The following is a 17253-nucleotide window of genomic DNA, read 5'->3' as shown; positions in this document are numbered from 1 at the left end:
TGAAGCGTTAGGCCCATAATAGTAATATCAGGCAGAGCAAAAATTAAGCTGTACTGTTTTCTGAAAACATGTTGCAAATCAATAATGAAAGACTGTCTATTTGAGTATGGGACTTTGTATGTGTACATGTACATACAGATCATTTTATTTTAAACCTGTGGATACATACAATGATTTAAAAAAAATGAATTAAGGGTGGGAAATAAAAGACTTAAAACTCTCTACGCAGTATGCCTCTGTCCTATTAGAATTTTAAATTAGTAGGTATTATTTTTATAAATTGGAAAATTAAAAAAAAAAGGATCTACAGGACGAGAAGAGTCTCAGAAAGGGCACACAGTAGAATGAACTACAGTTTATAAAAATAAGATGGAGGTCCGGGCTCGGTGGCACACACCTGTAATCCTAGCGGCTTGGAAGGCTGAAGCAGAAGAATCACAAGTTCAAAGCCAGCCTCAGCAACTTAGTGGGGGCCTTAAGCAATTCAGCTAGACCCTGTCTCAAAAATAAAAAAATAAAAATAAAAAGGGGTAGGGCTGTGGCTCAGTGGTTAAAAGCCCCTGAATTCAATCTCCAGTGCCAAAGAAGGAAAGAGAAAAAAAATAGGTATCATTTTTATTCTTACTGGGCCGTGTTCATAATGGAGTATTATGTTTTATTCGTTCAGGCATTGACTCCCAAACCTCAAGCACTTCAGAATTGCCAAAATAAAGGCTAAAACACAGACAGTTAATAATTCTACTCCTAGCAATTTAGTTTCATTAAATCTGAGTGAAGGATCGCAGACCCTGTATTTTTGACAAACACCAAACGACTCAAACAGTTGAAGGGAAATACTAGGTTCACCAGAACTCTTTATTGAGAGGTGAATTAAGAACCAAGTGCATTAAGATAACAAAATGCAACACAGGCGAGAGTCGATGTCACAAAAGAAAGTGGAAAAAAATTAGATTTCTGATGCAGGTTAAAGATCTTGGAAGAGCACTAGAGCCACCTTTATGTGCCATATGGATGTGTCCTCATGGGAGACAGTAGGATCCCAGCCCTTCTTCCTCTTCTCTTTCAATCCCCGGCCATAAGGTGAACGGTTATACTCCGCCCACACTCCTCAGGATACACTGTTTTACTGCAGGCCCAAAGCAAGAGGGTCAACTGAAACCTCCAAACTGCGAGCCAGAATAAACCTTTACTCTCTATAAGGTGATTTGTCTCTGTTGTTTATTATAGTTACAGAAAACTGACTGACTCAAGTCATCTCAACTTCAGAGCTATATTAATGTATGATTTATTAAACAAAGGGCTCTTTCTAGCATTAGAAATTATGAAATGGAACTGAGATCACCATTGCTTAGGATATTGCCAAAAGAAAAAAAAAGAAAAAAGAGTTGTTCTTGCCATAGAGGGAGGCTTAGACCCCGCCTATCTATGAATGATCTGCTTCACCTTCGACCCTCCTTTGATCTCCACGAGAGTCTATACTTTCAGACCACGTATGCATAAAATGCAATTCCATTTTTTTAAATTATTTTCAGAAAAAAATATGCTTTGACATTCTGGTCCTGTTTTGCAGGTACCGAATTTCATTTTTCTTTCTGCAAGTCCCCATTGGGGGCTTTCATCATTCCGTGTCGTCTCCTGCTTCTGAGTTTCCTCACTGATGTCCTTTGCTGCCTGACTTCTAAGCCTGTTGCTCTGTCTCCACCAAAGAGATGCTCAAAGGTTTTTGTTTGAAACCCGAGCGTCGGTGAGATAGTAAATTCTTCCTCAATATAAAAAGGAGGAGGAATAAAAGTGGTCCCGACGCCCCCGTCGTGGTTGACTCGTCATCTTTTGAACTTTTTGTGAAATAAAGGGGATCGTGAGAAAATTCCCAGGGTCATGTTCTGGGCTTGGGGCTCCTTATCCAAGGCCCTTTTTTGGAGCAGGGGAATAAGCTTTAGTTCTCTGAAATCCAACGTAACCCATTCCACTTCACGGAAATTACAGGTTGCTGCTGATGCCCGGGACATCTTTGTATTCTTCAACCTATAATCTTGGGGCCTGAAACTGTAATTTTCTTCTCTCCTTGGGTGAATTCGTTTCTATCTTAGCTACTAAAACTTTCCAATCGGTTCCTGCATGTGCTGTATCCTTCTTCAATAGTGGAATATTTAGAAGCCCCTGGAAGATTCTAGTACAGAAACAGAGAAGTGTACAGAAAGGTAGTAAAGTTTTTTTTTTTTTTAAAGTGCGTTGCTTTCCTTTTCCCAACAGTTGTTTGATGAAGTGATTTGTGAATTACTAAGTTGCCCGCTAAACAGAAGAGGATTCTACAACTGAGAGTGTGAAAGTAATCTCCCTCCAGTCACATGGTTAAAATGTGCAAAGAGAGGATTTTAAAACCAGATCTTTTAGAGGTCAGCTTCTATACTGCTTCCTTAGCACTTCATTTCTGAGATTGATGCTCTTTTTTTTTTTTTAATATCAGTTTTCTTTCCTTGGTTCTTCTTTGTTACCCTCAAACTTCCTTCCAAACTCCCAAGCTCTCTGGAAGCACAACCCGGCTCATATTTAGACCCAAATTCTCAGCACCCATAGCTTCCTCTGGCCACACTGCCTGGCCGGTCTACATTGAACCCAATTTCCCAAATCTTGCCAACATTAGCAGAGAATCAGACACAAATAAAATCCTGAAGGAATAATGTCCTGTCTTAAATGCACCTCTTGAAAGAGCAGAGGTTCTACATTTAGAGTGAACACCAAAAAAACACACACACTTCTGGGCTGTATCCTCAGAGGGCATGGTCTGGGGAAGAGCCCGAGCAAGTCCATACATTACCAGTTTCCATGTATGGACATTGATACAGGTGGTGTGAAAGGACACTTGGAAAGTCAGGAATACAAACAGCAAACCTCGGTCTCCTCTCTGTAACCACACTGGAAGAGAAATCCCCTGGATTTTGAATGGTGACTATATATTCCTTGGGTGTGATTTTGGAACCTGAAGGAGGATGTTTCTCACTGCGTGGATTCCTAGTGTGTTGGGGCTGGCAGGGATTTTAGGCAATTGCTAATTCTTCCTCTTCATTTTTTTTTTTTTTTTGGAGGAGGGGGATACTGGGAATGAAACTCAGAGGCACTCAACCACTGAGTCCCATCCCCAGCCCTATTTTGTATTTTATTTAGAGACAGGGTCTCCCTGAGTTGCTTAGGGCCTCATTAAGTTGCTGAGGCTGGCTTTGAGTCCCTCCTGTCACCGTGTGCCTCCCTCTGCCATGGTCCCTTCTCCAACCCGAGGTGGCTCTTCTCATTCACCCAGGTAGCCAGTCTACAGTGGGAGCATTTATCTCTTTTGGTTCTATCGTTAGCCACTGGCCATGCTTCATGGGTATATTTCTTAATAGGGAAATTTAAAAAAAAAAAATACCTTCCAAATCGGAAGTTTAAAAAAACTCCTCATTTGGCATTGTGTCATGAATTGTGTGATTCCCGAGCCATCGAGGCTGACATCCTGGTTTTGAGATCATTTCCCTGCACCTCTAATGACATGGATGTGTTATTCATGGTTGGGGTGTCTTTCCCCGGTGTTGATTCAGCAGCAGCAACGCGAGAATTGAATGATCGTCAGTCCTTCCCAGAGCCTTTACTGCAGGATCTCCCCCGTACCATCCTCTACAATTTTATTATTATGAGAAATGGCAGAGCCACGGTAAGCAGCCGAAAAACTCTATCTGCTGCTCTCTCAAGCATACAGCAACTTCTGTTTTCCCCAGGGTACGATTATGTTTTGACATCTTTTACAGCCCCATATCTTGTACTGGGATATTTAAAATACAAACAACAGAAGATATATGCCATTCTACCCATTCTATGGGATGCTATTTTTTTTTTAATAAGAGGGGCAGTATGTCTTGTAAAAGAGACAAATAATGACAACCTGGGACACCCCCAAGTACTGTTGGGGCCCTGGAATGGATCTCAACATCAGCAGCCTGTTGTCTCAGGTAGAAAATAAATGATGGGAATAAAGAATCCGAAGTGTACCGCTCAGGGTGAGTGAATAAATCCCCCCCTTTGGAATATTCCAGAACGGGTCAGCTTTACGGCAAACCAGGTGTGCAGTGCTTCAGGGTACGATGTGACGGGCTCTGGGTGGGTAAATCAGAGTTACATGAACATGGTGGCAAAGACCTCATGCAAGAACCGTGATTCCTTGCCTGGGCTGAGGTCATTGATATTGTACTCAGTGGGTTTATGAGGCAATTCAGAACACGGCCCCAGGCCTTTATTAAATCTGCTTTGTCTGGAATTTCTGTTATTCCCACAATTGCTGCTTGACCTCCTGGATTTTATGAGATCTCTTCTGATTCACATCCCTTTTGTTTTGAATCATGGAGACGGTGATCTTTGGAGTCGACAAATAACCAATATATAAAGACACCCCCACCCCCCGCCCCGGGTTCCTATTACTGGGAAACTCCATACAACTCTGAGACGGATGATACCCTGGCTAACCCTACCTGAGAGAGAACGGAAACTCAGCCAGCTTTGGGGTAACTGCTGGGCAATCTCCACATCTAAGAATGACTAGGAAAGCAACCGGATGCAGATACACAAGGACCCGGAGGACCACACTTCTTTCTGTCTTTTCAATCCCCATCCTCTCTAGGTGAGCTTAATATAGCTAATCTCAAAAAAAAAAAAAAAATGGACTACACTGGTTTTTAAACAAGGGTGATTTTTGTCTCTCGAGGGTATCTGGTAATATCTGGAAGAATTTTTTCATTGTCATAACTGGAGAGAGGACCCTAGTAGCATCAAGAGGACAGAAGCTAAGGGTACGGTTCAATTCCTTAAGAACAACATAGTCTTCCATAACAAAAATTCCACCTGACTGGGCATGGTGGTGCACGCCTGTAATCCCATTGGCTCCGGAGGCTGAGGCAGGAGGATGGCAAGTTCAAAGCTAGTCTCAGTAACTTAGGGAGGCCCTCAGCAACTTAGCAAGACCCTGTCTCAAAATAAAAAAATAAAATAAAAACGGCTGGGGATGTCACTCAGTGGTTAAGCACCCCTGGGTTCAATCCCTGATACCCAAAGGGGAAAAAATAATTTTCCCTGCATTGTGAATTGTGTCCAGGTCGAGAAACCCTGGATTCTCTAATGATAGTGGATTATAACCCAGGTGTTCGGTTTGATTGGCTGGATTGAAGGGAGTTGAGAAGCAAGTGGCCATGAGACCTTCAGACTGAACCCTGGGAATCAGGTCAGCTACCAGGAATGGGAAGAACCGCCGCTTCCTGGTTCTGATGCTGTACATCCCTCGAGGCATGTCAGTCTGCTACCTTTTGCATATTCAAGGAATCCAAGAATAATATATTCATTTGCCAATTGGACCTACCCAATAGGTCAACATCATCTGCCATTTTGTCCAGAAACAACAAACACACCAATGGGGAAGGACTGGCTATGACATTTTTGCACGTTTTCTCCATATAAATTCCCATCCTTATTCTAGGACACGGTTCTAAGCCGTCGTTTGGAATGATTTCCAGTTTAAGTTGAATTGTCAGCGTCTTTACTGACGCGAATACAAACACTGGGCTCACACGCGGATGCTATGTTCCCGTCCCAGGCAGATAATCCAAACTACTGGCGTAAATTCAGGTGTTCTACCCACCTAAGATTAGAAGGGAGGCAGGAAAAGAACATTCCCTTTAAAACCCATCTTAAACTTGGGATGTTTATGAGCCCAGGCTTGAGAGTTTGCTATCCAGAGACTGAAGGGAAAGAGCGTACTTTACTTTGGATACGGGGACTGTTATTTCATGGTGAAGCTGACTTCAATGACCTTGGACTAATTCATACAGATTGTGGCTCCAGTGCCATCTTTGAAATTAGGTTTTTCAGGAGCTGTGCTAATGCACGGAACCCAGAAAGATCTCCGGAATGCCTAGTTTCCTGGTCATCCTCCATCTTTGACCTCAAGGGTTTTCTTGCTTATTCTAAAACTTAGAGAAGATTCTTCTTTTGTCCCCAACGTGGTCTGCAAGTGGTTTGCGCAGACTCTCTGTCCCAGGGCTTCAACAGAAGCCTCATCTTGGAGGTGAGGCAGCAAGGACCCATGGTGGAAAGACCCCCCACTGTGCCTGGTCCAGGGCTCAGGGAAGAATCAGAGCTGCATCCCCTCCCCGGACACCAAATGAATAAATAGAATAAATATCGTATTGCCTCTCTCTGTTCCTGTGTGGGTGGAGGTGACCTTAGAAACATTCAGGGATGACAGAGGCAGCCCCCCAAAAAATTAAAAAAAAAAAATTAAAAAGATTATTTGGCCAACTGCCAGACGTTTTGGCTCTTCCAGACACTGACAAGCTAGAGGACTGTATTTTTCTGAGATGGAAATCCAAATGGAGGAGAAGAAAATAACAGATAATAGAGGCCACTGTCACCGATGTCTGGAAGACAAGGCAGTCACAGTCCAGCCGTGAGGGAGAAAGGAAAGAGGCATCTCAGGGAACCTCAGGGAGGTGTTGTGACTGCACGTAGCCATGTGGCCTCTGGGTGTTTGTCCCCCAGAACTTTCGGCTACGTCTCTGTTTCTCTTAAGTATTTTTGACGTACGAGTTCTGCAAAGACAGAAGCAAGAGCGAAATCCTCCCCTGAAGGAAGAGGCTCAGAGTCTCAGAGGCGGATCAATTTGGACCTTAAATGGGCCCCAGAGGCCCAAGTGTTCAGCTGCCATCTCAGGGTGGTGCCCTGGAGGTGGTGGGGCCTTAGCAGTAAGGCCGAGCAGGTGGTCTCTAGGTCACCAGGGCCCTCGAAGGGGACTATGGGACCCTGACACTTGTTTTTCTCCTGTCTCCTGGCCTTGGGCTGAGCATGGCCATTTGGAGATGTCACCAGATGTCGAAAACCCCAGGAGCCAGCCTGGTCATGGACAAGACCCTCTGAAACTGGGAACCCGAATGGACCTTTCTTTTGTAAGGTGATTATCTCAGGTATTTGCCTAGAGATGAAAAGCTGCCCATGTCTGGTTAGAAATGGAATTAAAGGAGCCCATTGACTCCTACCCCTGGGAACCTACGGAGTAGTTCCTGTCTGGCCTCCGATGGATGTCCCTTTCTGAAGTCACACAGTAGGATGCACCAGGATCGGTGCTGGTGTGACTTCCGAGCTCATGCCCATTTCATGGTGGTGACTTCTTTGTTGGAATAACCTTGGCCGGGGAAAGTCTCCCTCCAAGAGGGGCTGTCCCTCTGCCATGTGGGGAGCCCCCACAGAGGGCTTCTGCTAGAGATCGGTCTCTCTTGTTTACTCTAAAGGAAGAGCAGCTCTGTGGTGGGACCTGATGCTTGGTTTATGTGGATGACTCTATTCCCTGGGGTGGTGACCCATCCTCTGTGGGTGGAGTCCAGACGTTCTGTGTGTTGCTTCTGGACCTGGAGCCCTCCGTTGCTAGATACCTGAACAGGACTCCGTCATGTGGATCATTGCCTTTGTTCTCCTATTCAGGCTCTTCATAAAGTGCACAGAAATCTATCTGATGGGTTTGGTTTGCCAGGAAGCGTTTTGCATGAGTTTTGTGCATACACGGAGGAGGAGAAAAGCATAATGGATGCAGGCTGTTCTGATAATACCCAACTTCATAGGATTTCTCCCCTGCTGCAGGACTGTCACTCTCTCTGGGGCTGACTGGGCTTGAGGAAGGACCACAAGACTCACTTGTCCAAAATCGGATGTACACATTTCCGCCCTTTAGCATCTCTCCAAATGTACTCTGTAACCCTCCTCTCTGAGAAGCACTGCTCATATTTTCACATGAGACCTGAAAATAATTTGATCCTTGGTACATTTGGTCTAACCTGCTGTTCTAATCAGTCATACATGACAGTGGAATGCAGTTTGACACATCCCACACAAACGGAGTATAACTTCTCATCCTTCTGCTTGTACGTGAGCGACAGAGAATCCAATAACATTGTTCCTGCATCCTGTCCTCAAAGAGCTGAGGATGCCCAGGGTAGGCCCTAAAACCATTGGGGATGAAAGTTCTAATACGTGGATGTTGTCAATATTGATAGCTCCCTTGGGAATCCTGCCCACATGCTACTTAGGACACTGTGAGACTTGGGATCAGGCACATCGGCCACTGGTCCTGTGCGACGAGACTCTGATGTTTCAAAGGTCTTCATTTAAGGTGCTTGTTGTGTCTCTGTGACTTGATTTCATGGGGCACTGTGCAGACAAGGACCTTATGCCTGAGAAGACTGATGTGTCATTTACTGTTGGTAAATGACAAGGTGACAAGGGGAAGTCACTCTTCCTCAGCGGCTTTATTGATTTTTTGGAAGTCATTCCTCCATAACTATTTTACATTTCTGTTATCCCTGATTAAACAGTTGGAAATAATCTTCCATGGTGTCAAGAATCTCAGAATGATATCAGAGCATAAAGTGACATGGACTTCCCCATGCTCCTGCGTACCTTACCATCTTAGCACGGGAAAATAATTTTCCATACAGTTAAAAAATAAGCACCATAAAAAGTCCTGAGTCATTGCAGATCCTGTGGCCATATTATCTTATCTCAAGGTAGCATTGAAAGTATTGTAATTCTCCTCCATCAATCCAGGTCAGTATACTGCCATAATAGTCTAATAATAACGAGAAATTTAATGATGACTCCCACTTAGTTTCTTTTTGTACTAGTGTAGCCTTGAGTTTGCATAAAAAAGCAAATTATGACAGCCCGGTGTTGTAAGTTTTCTAAAGTCTCAGGAATAAGATTTGCTTTAACCTTCTAACACGACTGCTTGCATTGTATACTTGAACACCTGTCTTATCTATCTTCAAACTTCTCTCTTCCACAGGGGAAGGCAGTCAACCCTAAGAGGAGTCAGATGGCCTGCACTTGAACCCTGGTTCCACTGTCTATCAGCTTTGTGACCTTGGACCAGTTATTTAATCTGTCTCTGCTATGACGTAATGCACCTGGAAGACAATAATTAGAACAATATAGGCCTCATAGGTTGTGTGATTATTTGAGAATTTAATAAAGGTACTTAGACCTAGGTTGTGCAACTTCTTTTCTGTTATCATTAAGCTTTATGTAATACAGTGTGATACTGGATTGTCCCAAAGGAAATATTTCCTAGATGTTTTTCTCTTTGCCTACTTCAGGTCCCAACTGAGAATCACGGCCCAATTTACCATATCATTTGGGATTTGAAAAATGCAGTCCCAAGGAGATGAGTATCCTTGGGTGGTTTAGTTCCTTGGCAGCAGACTCTTTCCCCTGACCAATTCAGACGCTGACAGAAGACACGTGGTCAATTTCTCTTTGATCTTCACCGTTGCAAAGAGCTACTGTGATTCAACGTTATCCATAATTTGCTTCCAATGAATGGGGTAAATCTCTCTTCCAATAGTCAACATGAGGTTGGAAAGAGAAGGGTTGGAATTTCCTTCTTCATAGAGTGCAATAATAGTGAAATAATAGCATTAGCTTTCTCTTTTTTAAAAGAAATATGGCTACCACACTAGATCAATTAACATTCATTAGCTCATTTAACATCTACAACACCAATACATATAAATATCAGTTATTGTCTCCAGACAACAGATGAGGAAACTGAGCCTCAAAGAGGCTTAAGTAAATTGCCCCTTCTCATGAGCCACACCACCAGTGTGGTAATGGCCAGTTGCAATACAAAGCCGCCATTATCAACTCTGTGTACAGTGAGATGCTTCATCTCCTTAAGGACAAACTTGGTTGAGTTCTTTCTGACAGATACCATTTGTATGTTGGGCTGTTTGCATGCAGTAGACAGATGGGAAGAACTTTCATGGTCCTTCTGAATGGATGAAGGCCCCTCGTGGACGCCAAGACCAAATGTGCCTCCTTGACTCTGGAGGGACCCAATGAATGGTGTGACCCAAATCATCCCCACTTTACCTCCAAAATGTGGTGGTGGGCCACAGAGAAGAACCACACCTTGTCCCTCCCGGACAGACACCATGCTTCTTGTTTTGGTTTCAAAGTCTTCGATATCTTAGAAAACAAAGAAAATTAAGTTTAGAATTGTAGGAAAAAAACATCCTGAAGGAGAATCTGTAACTTGTTTTTTTATTAAGAAGGGTAATTTGGATGGTTTCGATATGAGGTGTCCCCAGAGATCATGTGTGAGACAACGCAAGAATTTGCAGTGGATTAATCCACTGATATGGATTAACTAGGTGGTAATTCTAGGCAGGTAGAATATGGCTGGAGGAGGGAGGTCACTGGGGGTGCATCCTTGGGGTTTGTATTTTGTCCCTAGTGAGCAGTGCTCTCTCCGGGCTTCCATATGGCCATGTCCTAAGCTCCTTTCTCCTCTGCACCCTTCCGCCATGATGGTCTGCCTCACTTGGGCCCCTAGTAATGGATTTGACCATCTATGGACTGAGATCTCTGAAACCATGAGCCCCAAATAAACTCTTCCTCCTCTACATTGTTCTTGCCAGGTCTTTCGGTCATAGAAGCAAAAACAAACAAAAAAAACAGTAATGGATACTTGTACTAAATCTTCTGACTGACCCAAAAATTTAGCTGATGATCAGTGTATCTAAAATGACTATTCATTCTCAAAATCTTTATTTTTATTATAACTACATCAGGTGTGTGATAGGTGTCTGTTAACATATTACCCCCTGTCTCTTTTCTTTCATGCTCCCAGGAAGCCCGTAGCCCCATAGCACATCTTTTAAGGACAGCATATACTCACTCTTCCTGTTTTGGGAAAATGTGATTTTAAAACTCTACAGTAAGTGTGCTGGAGTCCTCTGGCATCTTGAAGTAATGGGTGCCATTTTGACAGGTAGGTAGAGTCTGTGGGAATCTGGGACGCCATCATGTAAGGGAAAGATCCCCAAGAGCGAGAACCAGGGAGGCTGAAACTCTTCTATTTTCTTTTTATTTCCTCCTTAACAAAGATGCTTGACAGGCTAATTTGGAATGTTGTGACCTCCTACACCAAAGAATTCTGAAATTCAGATTTGGAAGAAAGCTTACTAGCTACTTTGATGAGCTGCTGTCCATTTGGATATTCATATTTCAACATTTTTGGAAAAATGCTCTTGAGCCTCCAGGAATGGATGGGTAAATTACTGACCTTCTTTGAGCCTCAATTGCTTTACCTGTAAAATCTGCCATCCATTCATTTATTTATTCATTCAATTAATTAAGCACCTACTAAAATACCAGTATGTTATTAAGGATAGGAGGTACATTTGAGAATGAAGCATGCATGTACTGTGCTTTTATTGAATGTTAGGAGACTAGTTATTAAAACAAATACACAGTTTACAAATTTGAGGTGGAGATCACTAATTGTCTACCAAGATCTAGTCCCCCTTCTTCCAAAGTAGTAGTCTTTTTAACAAGAGGTTACCCAGAGCATACAGCCATTGGATTTTATAGAGACATGTGGCAAACAGCAACAATGAATGGAATTTCCATCATTTCACAGGTGACCACTACAAATTTTGACATTCCCCAACCTCTCAACATTACCACCACGTGGAATGGCAATGATATGGGAGTTCCCATAAACCATTCCTTGGATATGAAAGAGCCACCCATAGCCTTGGTACATAAGTGACCATATACAGTGGAATCACCGTTGGTTGGAAATACCCACTCCAATTCATCATGTCAGACATAAGGAAACTTGTATTTTGTTGAGGCACTTAATTTAGGGCTTCTTTGTTGCAACAGTTTAATCTTTTACCTTGAGTAAGGTGTATGGTTAAAAAAAAAAAGGTAGAGGAGAACATCAGGTGTGTGAGATAGAGAACCAGGCAATGGTAACTTGGGGCAGGTTAAATACTCCTTCCATGAAGAAAAACCAGGGCTACAATTCCAGAAGTGGAAAATTCAGAGGAGTGTCCTGGTGCTAAACTGAATCCACTTTTGGTGGTTCATATTGGGAAGACTTCAAAGAGATAGCCATATGATCAGGCACTTGGGGCTACTATCATAAATGAGCATTATGTTAAAAATGCAAAGGGAATACCTGCAAATTAACAAATCCAAATGGTTAGAGCTAATGTCATAGTGTTACAAAAAAAAATAGTTGGTGGATATTGCTCTGACATTATCCCACTTCCAAAAAAGAGAGATAAAAGCCTAAATATGAGCATCTCATGAAATTGGCACAGTGTGAGTTCAGTTATATAATGGATCTTTAAAAATCATTCACAGGGTTTATCTTAAAGGAGTGAATGAGGGATACAGGAATGGAAATGACTACAACTGTACACACATATTATTAGCTTATAAAATTGTGTAAAGAGTATGTAGCATATTACGAACATTTTTTTTAGGTGCGTTTATTTTGAATAGGCTGGCTATGGTATACTATGGAGAAATTATTGGTATTACTTAGAGGAATCCAAGAACTCTATTTAGATATCTTAAATTTGCATAATCCAGGAGCTATCTAGCTAAGTAAATGTTTTAATCAGCTTTTTCACTGCTGTGACTGAAAGACCCAACCAGAACAACTGAGGAGGAGGAACAGTTTATTTGAGGGCTCGGGGCTTCAGGGGTCTTAGTCCACAGAAGGCTGGTCCCATTCCTTGGGGCTCAAGGTGAGGCTGAACATCATGGCAGGAGAGGATGGTGGAGGAAAGCAGGTCACACCGAGGTGACCAGGAGGCAGAGAGAGAGAGACTCCACTCTCCAGATACAAAGATATACCCAATGCCACCCCCCCAATGCCCACCTCCTCCAGCCACACTCACCACTTTAGTTACAAGTCAGTGACTCCCTATAAAGGGATTAAATCACTGATGGGGTTAATGCTCTCACAACCCAATCATTTCTTCTCTGAACCTTCTTGCACTGCCTCACATGTGAGCTTTGGGGGGACACCTCACCTCCACACCATCACAGTAAAGTCATAAAGGCTATGAACTATCTGAGCCATGAACAGGGCAGGCAATTTTTCAAATTTATCCGAACAGGATTCATCAGCCTATAAACGGTCGTGAAGGTTGCAGGGATGGATGGAATTTCCATGGGATTGTTCTCCCATTTTTGACATGGACAAATTGGTGAACCGCTGGCGAAGATCAAACTGTGAAAATCTCCATCATTTAGAGGTAGAGAGGAGGACCACTGATCTGAGAGAGAGAGGGAGAGAGAGAGAAAGTGAGAGAGAGAGAGAGAGAGAGAGAGAGAGAGAGAGAGAGAGAGAGAAGGAAGGAGGAAGGAGGTGGGTACAAAGAGAGTGTATAGAAAGTAACACTAAGTGGTGAATACAATGTAGGAATGAACCAAGTTGCTGGCCTCATGTGATCCTGGAAAAATAACCTCCGTGGAATTTTGGAAAGAAACTCATCCCAAGCAGTTGGCAGCAGGGGATGAGGAAGTGGATGAGATCGGCAACTCCTGCCCATGCTGTGAGTGGTGAGATTTAGGAAGAAGAGGAAACGGGTCTGGAGGGCAGAGAACTATACCGACAGAAATGATAAAGAAGACATTAATGACTGAGGAGCTCAGGGTGCTTGGAAAGCCGGGTAGCTGGTGATCAGAGACCATGGGACAAGACTAACCCTTGTTAAAGAAAGATGGACCAGGACAACAGATACCCATGCTGATGGGAGATGGCTACAGGCGTGTTACTAGTTAGAGGGAAAAGTTTAAAAATTCTCAAATGAGCCTGGTGTGATGGGATGGCACACGCCTGTCATCCCAGCACCTGGGGAGGCTGAGGCAGGAGGATCGTGAGTTCCAAGCCAGCCTCAGCAAAAGTGAGGTGCTATGCAACTCCGTGAGACCCTGTCTCTCAATAAAATACAAAATAGGGCTGGGGATGGGGCTCAGTGGTGGAGTGCCCCTGAGTTCAATCCCCAGTACCACCCACCCCAACCAAAAAAAACTGAAACGACACTGATGTGACAGCATTGGAGGGGTCACTTTGGAAGATGCAGGATGCAATAAACATACCTATTTGATAGGGCTGTCATTGGGACTAAATAAAAAATGCATTAAAGGACTCTAAATGGCAGCTTGGAATGCAGTGGGTACTCAACAGTGATTACCACCCTACAGGATTCCAAGTGGAGAGGGCAAACCATCGTATTTTCCTCTGATGGATATGAAGTCCAGATATCCCTACCCACAAGTACACCCTGAGCAGAACATTCCGGTCCCAGTCAAATGTCTTGGAGCTGGAGGATGCTATTTGAAACATCCACAGTTTATTTCTCTTCACTGCATTATTTTCCAAATAAGTGTTCTTTGGGTCACAGAGCTGTCTTCTGCATGTAAACAGCCTGATGAATTTGATGCACTGGGCCTGACATATAAATCTGTCAACTCTCAGGGTGGCTCGTTTTAATAATAAAAATAAAATCTAAGGTGGACTGTATTCTCTCCAACTATACTTCTTTCCCTTTTCCATCTCCTCTGGAGCCTTAGGCATTAGCTAATGTATGATAATTCAGGAACTGGCATGTTTTTTTGTACTTTATTTAGTATGTTCTATGGATTGAACCCAGGGGTGCTTAACCACTGAGCCACATCCCCAGCTCTTTTTTAGGTTTCATTTAGAGACAGGGATCTTGCTGAGTTGCTTAGGGCCTTGCTAAGTTGCTGAGGCTGGCTCTGAAGTCGAGATCCTCCTGCTTCAGCCTCCAAAGCCACTGAGATTACAGGCGTGCACCATCATACCTGGCTTTATAAAAGTATTTAAATTTATATGCACTCCTTTTGTTCTTTAGTTTTGAAAAATTGGAATCAGCCTACTATGCAGATGATGTCAATATGAATTATTGGGACTGGGCTGGGTGGAGGTCCCTGGTAGAGGGCTTGCCTAGTATGTTAGAGGCCCTGGGGTTCAGTAAAAAGCAGTACCGAGAAATAAAAAGAAAATAACTATCACCTTAACTTGTGAGTCCTTTAATGACTTGGGTTTGCATTTATTTAAATGGGACTCCTTAAGAAAAATCAACCCGATACACTCTGTTTTAAAATCAAAAATCAATATGTTGAATTCACTGTTTCTATGTCTAGTAGTTATAACAGGTGACAATTTTAAGTTTTTTTCCCCCCTTACTATTATTTTTGAAAGGTGCCATGAAACTGTCATTACATTATTAACGGCCACAGAAACAAACATGTCACAAAGGAACGATGAGAAACTGAATGCTTCCACTCGATTAACTCGCCGTGAGTGGAACCCTGTCAAGGTCACACGGTCAGAGGTCCACACTCCAAAGGCGCCCATCACAGTTGCTGTGTTAATCAGAAGTCATGATAACCCAGGACTGATAAGACCACTGGCAATTTCATATATTCTGCACTCACTGCCTCTTAAACGACATCCATTTGTGACATAATTTCTCTGTCCCTCTTGTGATTGCAACGGGTTTCTTTCTGTTAGCTGACATGAAAAAAGATCGACGCCGCTCCCAAGTCACACAAGTCCTGCTAGCTATCAAAACACTGCCGTTTCAAAATGTTACCAGTTCATAGGTTCCGATTAATAATTCAGATTTTTAAAAACTGTTTAATTGCCCCGAGATCACAGACAAGTTATAATTTTGCCTTATTCAAACCAGCGACCCTCTCACTCGTGTATGCTTTGAACGGGATCTATTTGATGTATCCCATCTGAGTTTCAAATACCTTTCTGCTGGCTAGAAACGAGGTTCAATTCAGGAACTCTTGGAGGCAAGAATGAACCTGCCTGGGCTGTCCTCGGGCCCATGCATACCTCCAGCAGTGCGGATTGCCATGAAACACCTCAATGGTTGAAGTAGCTCTCATTAAGCCACTTGGATGACCAGAGCTTATCAGGTCCTGTGGTTTCATTGCTGGTTTTAGAAGAAGCATTTGGCAGCAGCCACAGCAAAAAAAAAAATGCAGCCACAAACAAGGCACCGTTCCAAAGGCCAGCAGGAAACAACTGAGAATGGCCTGTACAATGAGCTTTCAGGAATTACTGGGCCATATGCTCTCTCCTAAAGCCACCAAGGTGCAGAGGAAAGACAAGGGTCACTAAAATGTACTTAAAATGAAAACCAGGCAACGTTAAGCATTGCAACCTCCGAGTGTTAAGGAGAGTGCATCTTTGCAGCTGTCGCATAATATAGGAATGAATCTCCGCTTAATTAAAGCAAGAAAACTGTGCACTTCCTGCCAAGGCCCGAGGAGCACATGCAGAGGATGTGTTTGGCAGTACCAACCCCTGGCACAGAAGGAGACCAGCGGTTTGCCAAGTCTCATAAGCTTGGGGGAAGGGAATGGGTACCCGGGGTCCATTGGCTGGGTCCAAGGGGACAAGCACCTGAAAATCTGGGGATGGAACTAATATTTATTCACCAGAAAAATGTGTAGGCTAGCAGCAGCATAGAGGACAGCAGCTTAGTCAAAGTCTGAATAATAATAATAATAATAATTGTATTGACCAAGTACTGTGTATGAAATTCTTTCATTATTTTCTTTATTTTCTCCTTCATTTTATATATCAAGAAGAACTGTCGTGTGCCAGGTACTCTGAGAAGGGTTTTCATTGAAACCTCTGGGCCACCCGTATCGGGTACCTTGGTTGCATTCACTAAGCAGAAGGGGGAAACTGAGGCTCATAGACGGCTGACTTTCAAAACCCTCACAGCCTCTAGGTATCAAGATAGAACTGAAAAACAAATCTGTGCAAAGCTCATACTCTCAAGCGTCCTGTTGGCCTGCTTTCCTGGAGCCTTCTGGGGTCTCCCTATCACATAAATACACGGAATGCACATACAAGGCCACTCCAGATTCAAGCCTAAGACAAACAGAGACCTAATAGCGTTTCCAGAGTTGTGCCAATTCCTAGAGGGGAAGAGGGTACTGTTTTCAGAGATTGGTGACAGCTCCATTTCTGATATCTCGACTCCTCCGAGTTCTTATGGGTTCCTCTGTGTTTTGCCTTGAATCATCACCGTCCTCATGTCAACAGAAGCTGACAAACAGCTAGACAGGTGCATCCCTAACATGATGGAGCACACCTTTGCCATATTCTCTTCCTGCGTGCCCCTAAGGGACGTAATCAGATGATCTCAGGCACCTTGTTTGAGACGGCTTTGTCAATGCCATGAATAAAAGACCTGAGATGAAGGATTCGAGGAGAAAAAGTTCATCTTGGCTCATAGTTTCATAGGTCTCCATTGGTGGATGGCCAATTCTATAACTCTGGGCCCAAGATGAGGCAGAACAATATGGCGGAAGGGCATGGAGGAGGAAAGC

At 43.3% G+C, this 17253-nt stretch overlaps 1 protein-coding gene across 1 annotated transcript in view; it reads right to left on the bottom strand.

Moving 5' to 3' along the window:
- CNTN6 (contactin 6) overlaps positions 1–17253 on the bottom strand; it is a gene marked incomplete at both ends in the record, with an annotated part of 224593 nt that overhangs the window by 98900 nt on the left and 108440 nt on the right. The window contains one exon of the mRNA XM_081276135.1: positions 9937–10032. Within this exon, the coding sequence (XP_081132261.1) occupies positions 9937–10032 (96 nt within the window). The remainder of the gene's footprint in view (positions 1–9936; positions 10033–17253) is intronic.

This window comes from Spermophilus citellus (assembly GCF_964194105.1).
Source record: "Spermophilus citellus genome assembly, chromosome: 19".
NCBI lineage: Eukaryota > Metazoa > Chordata > Mammalia > Rodentia > Sciuridae > Spermophilus > Spermophilus citellus.
This window is presented reverse-complemented; position numbering and strand designations above follow the sequence as displayed.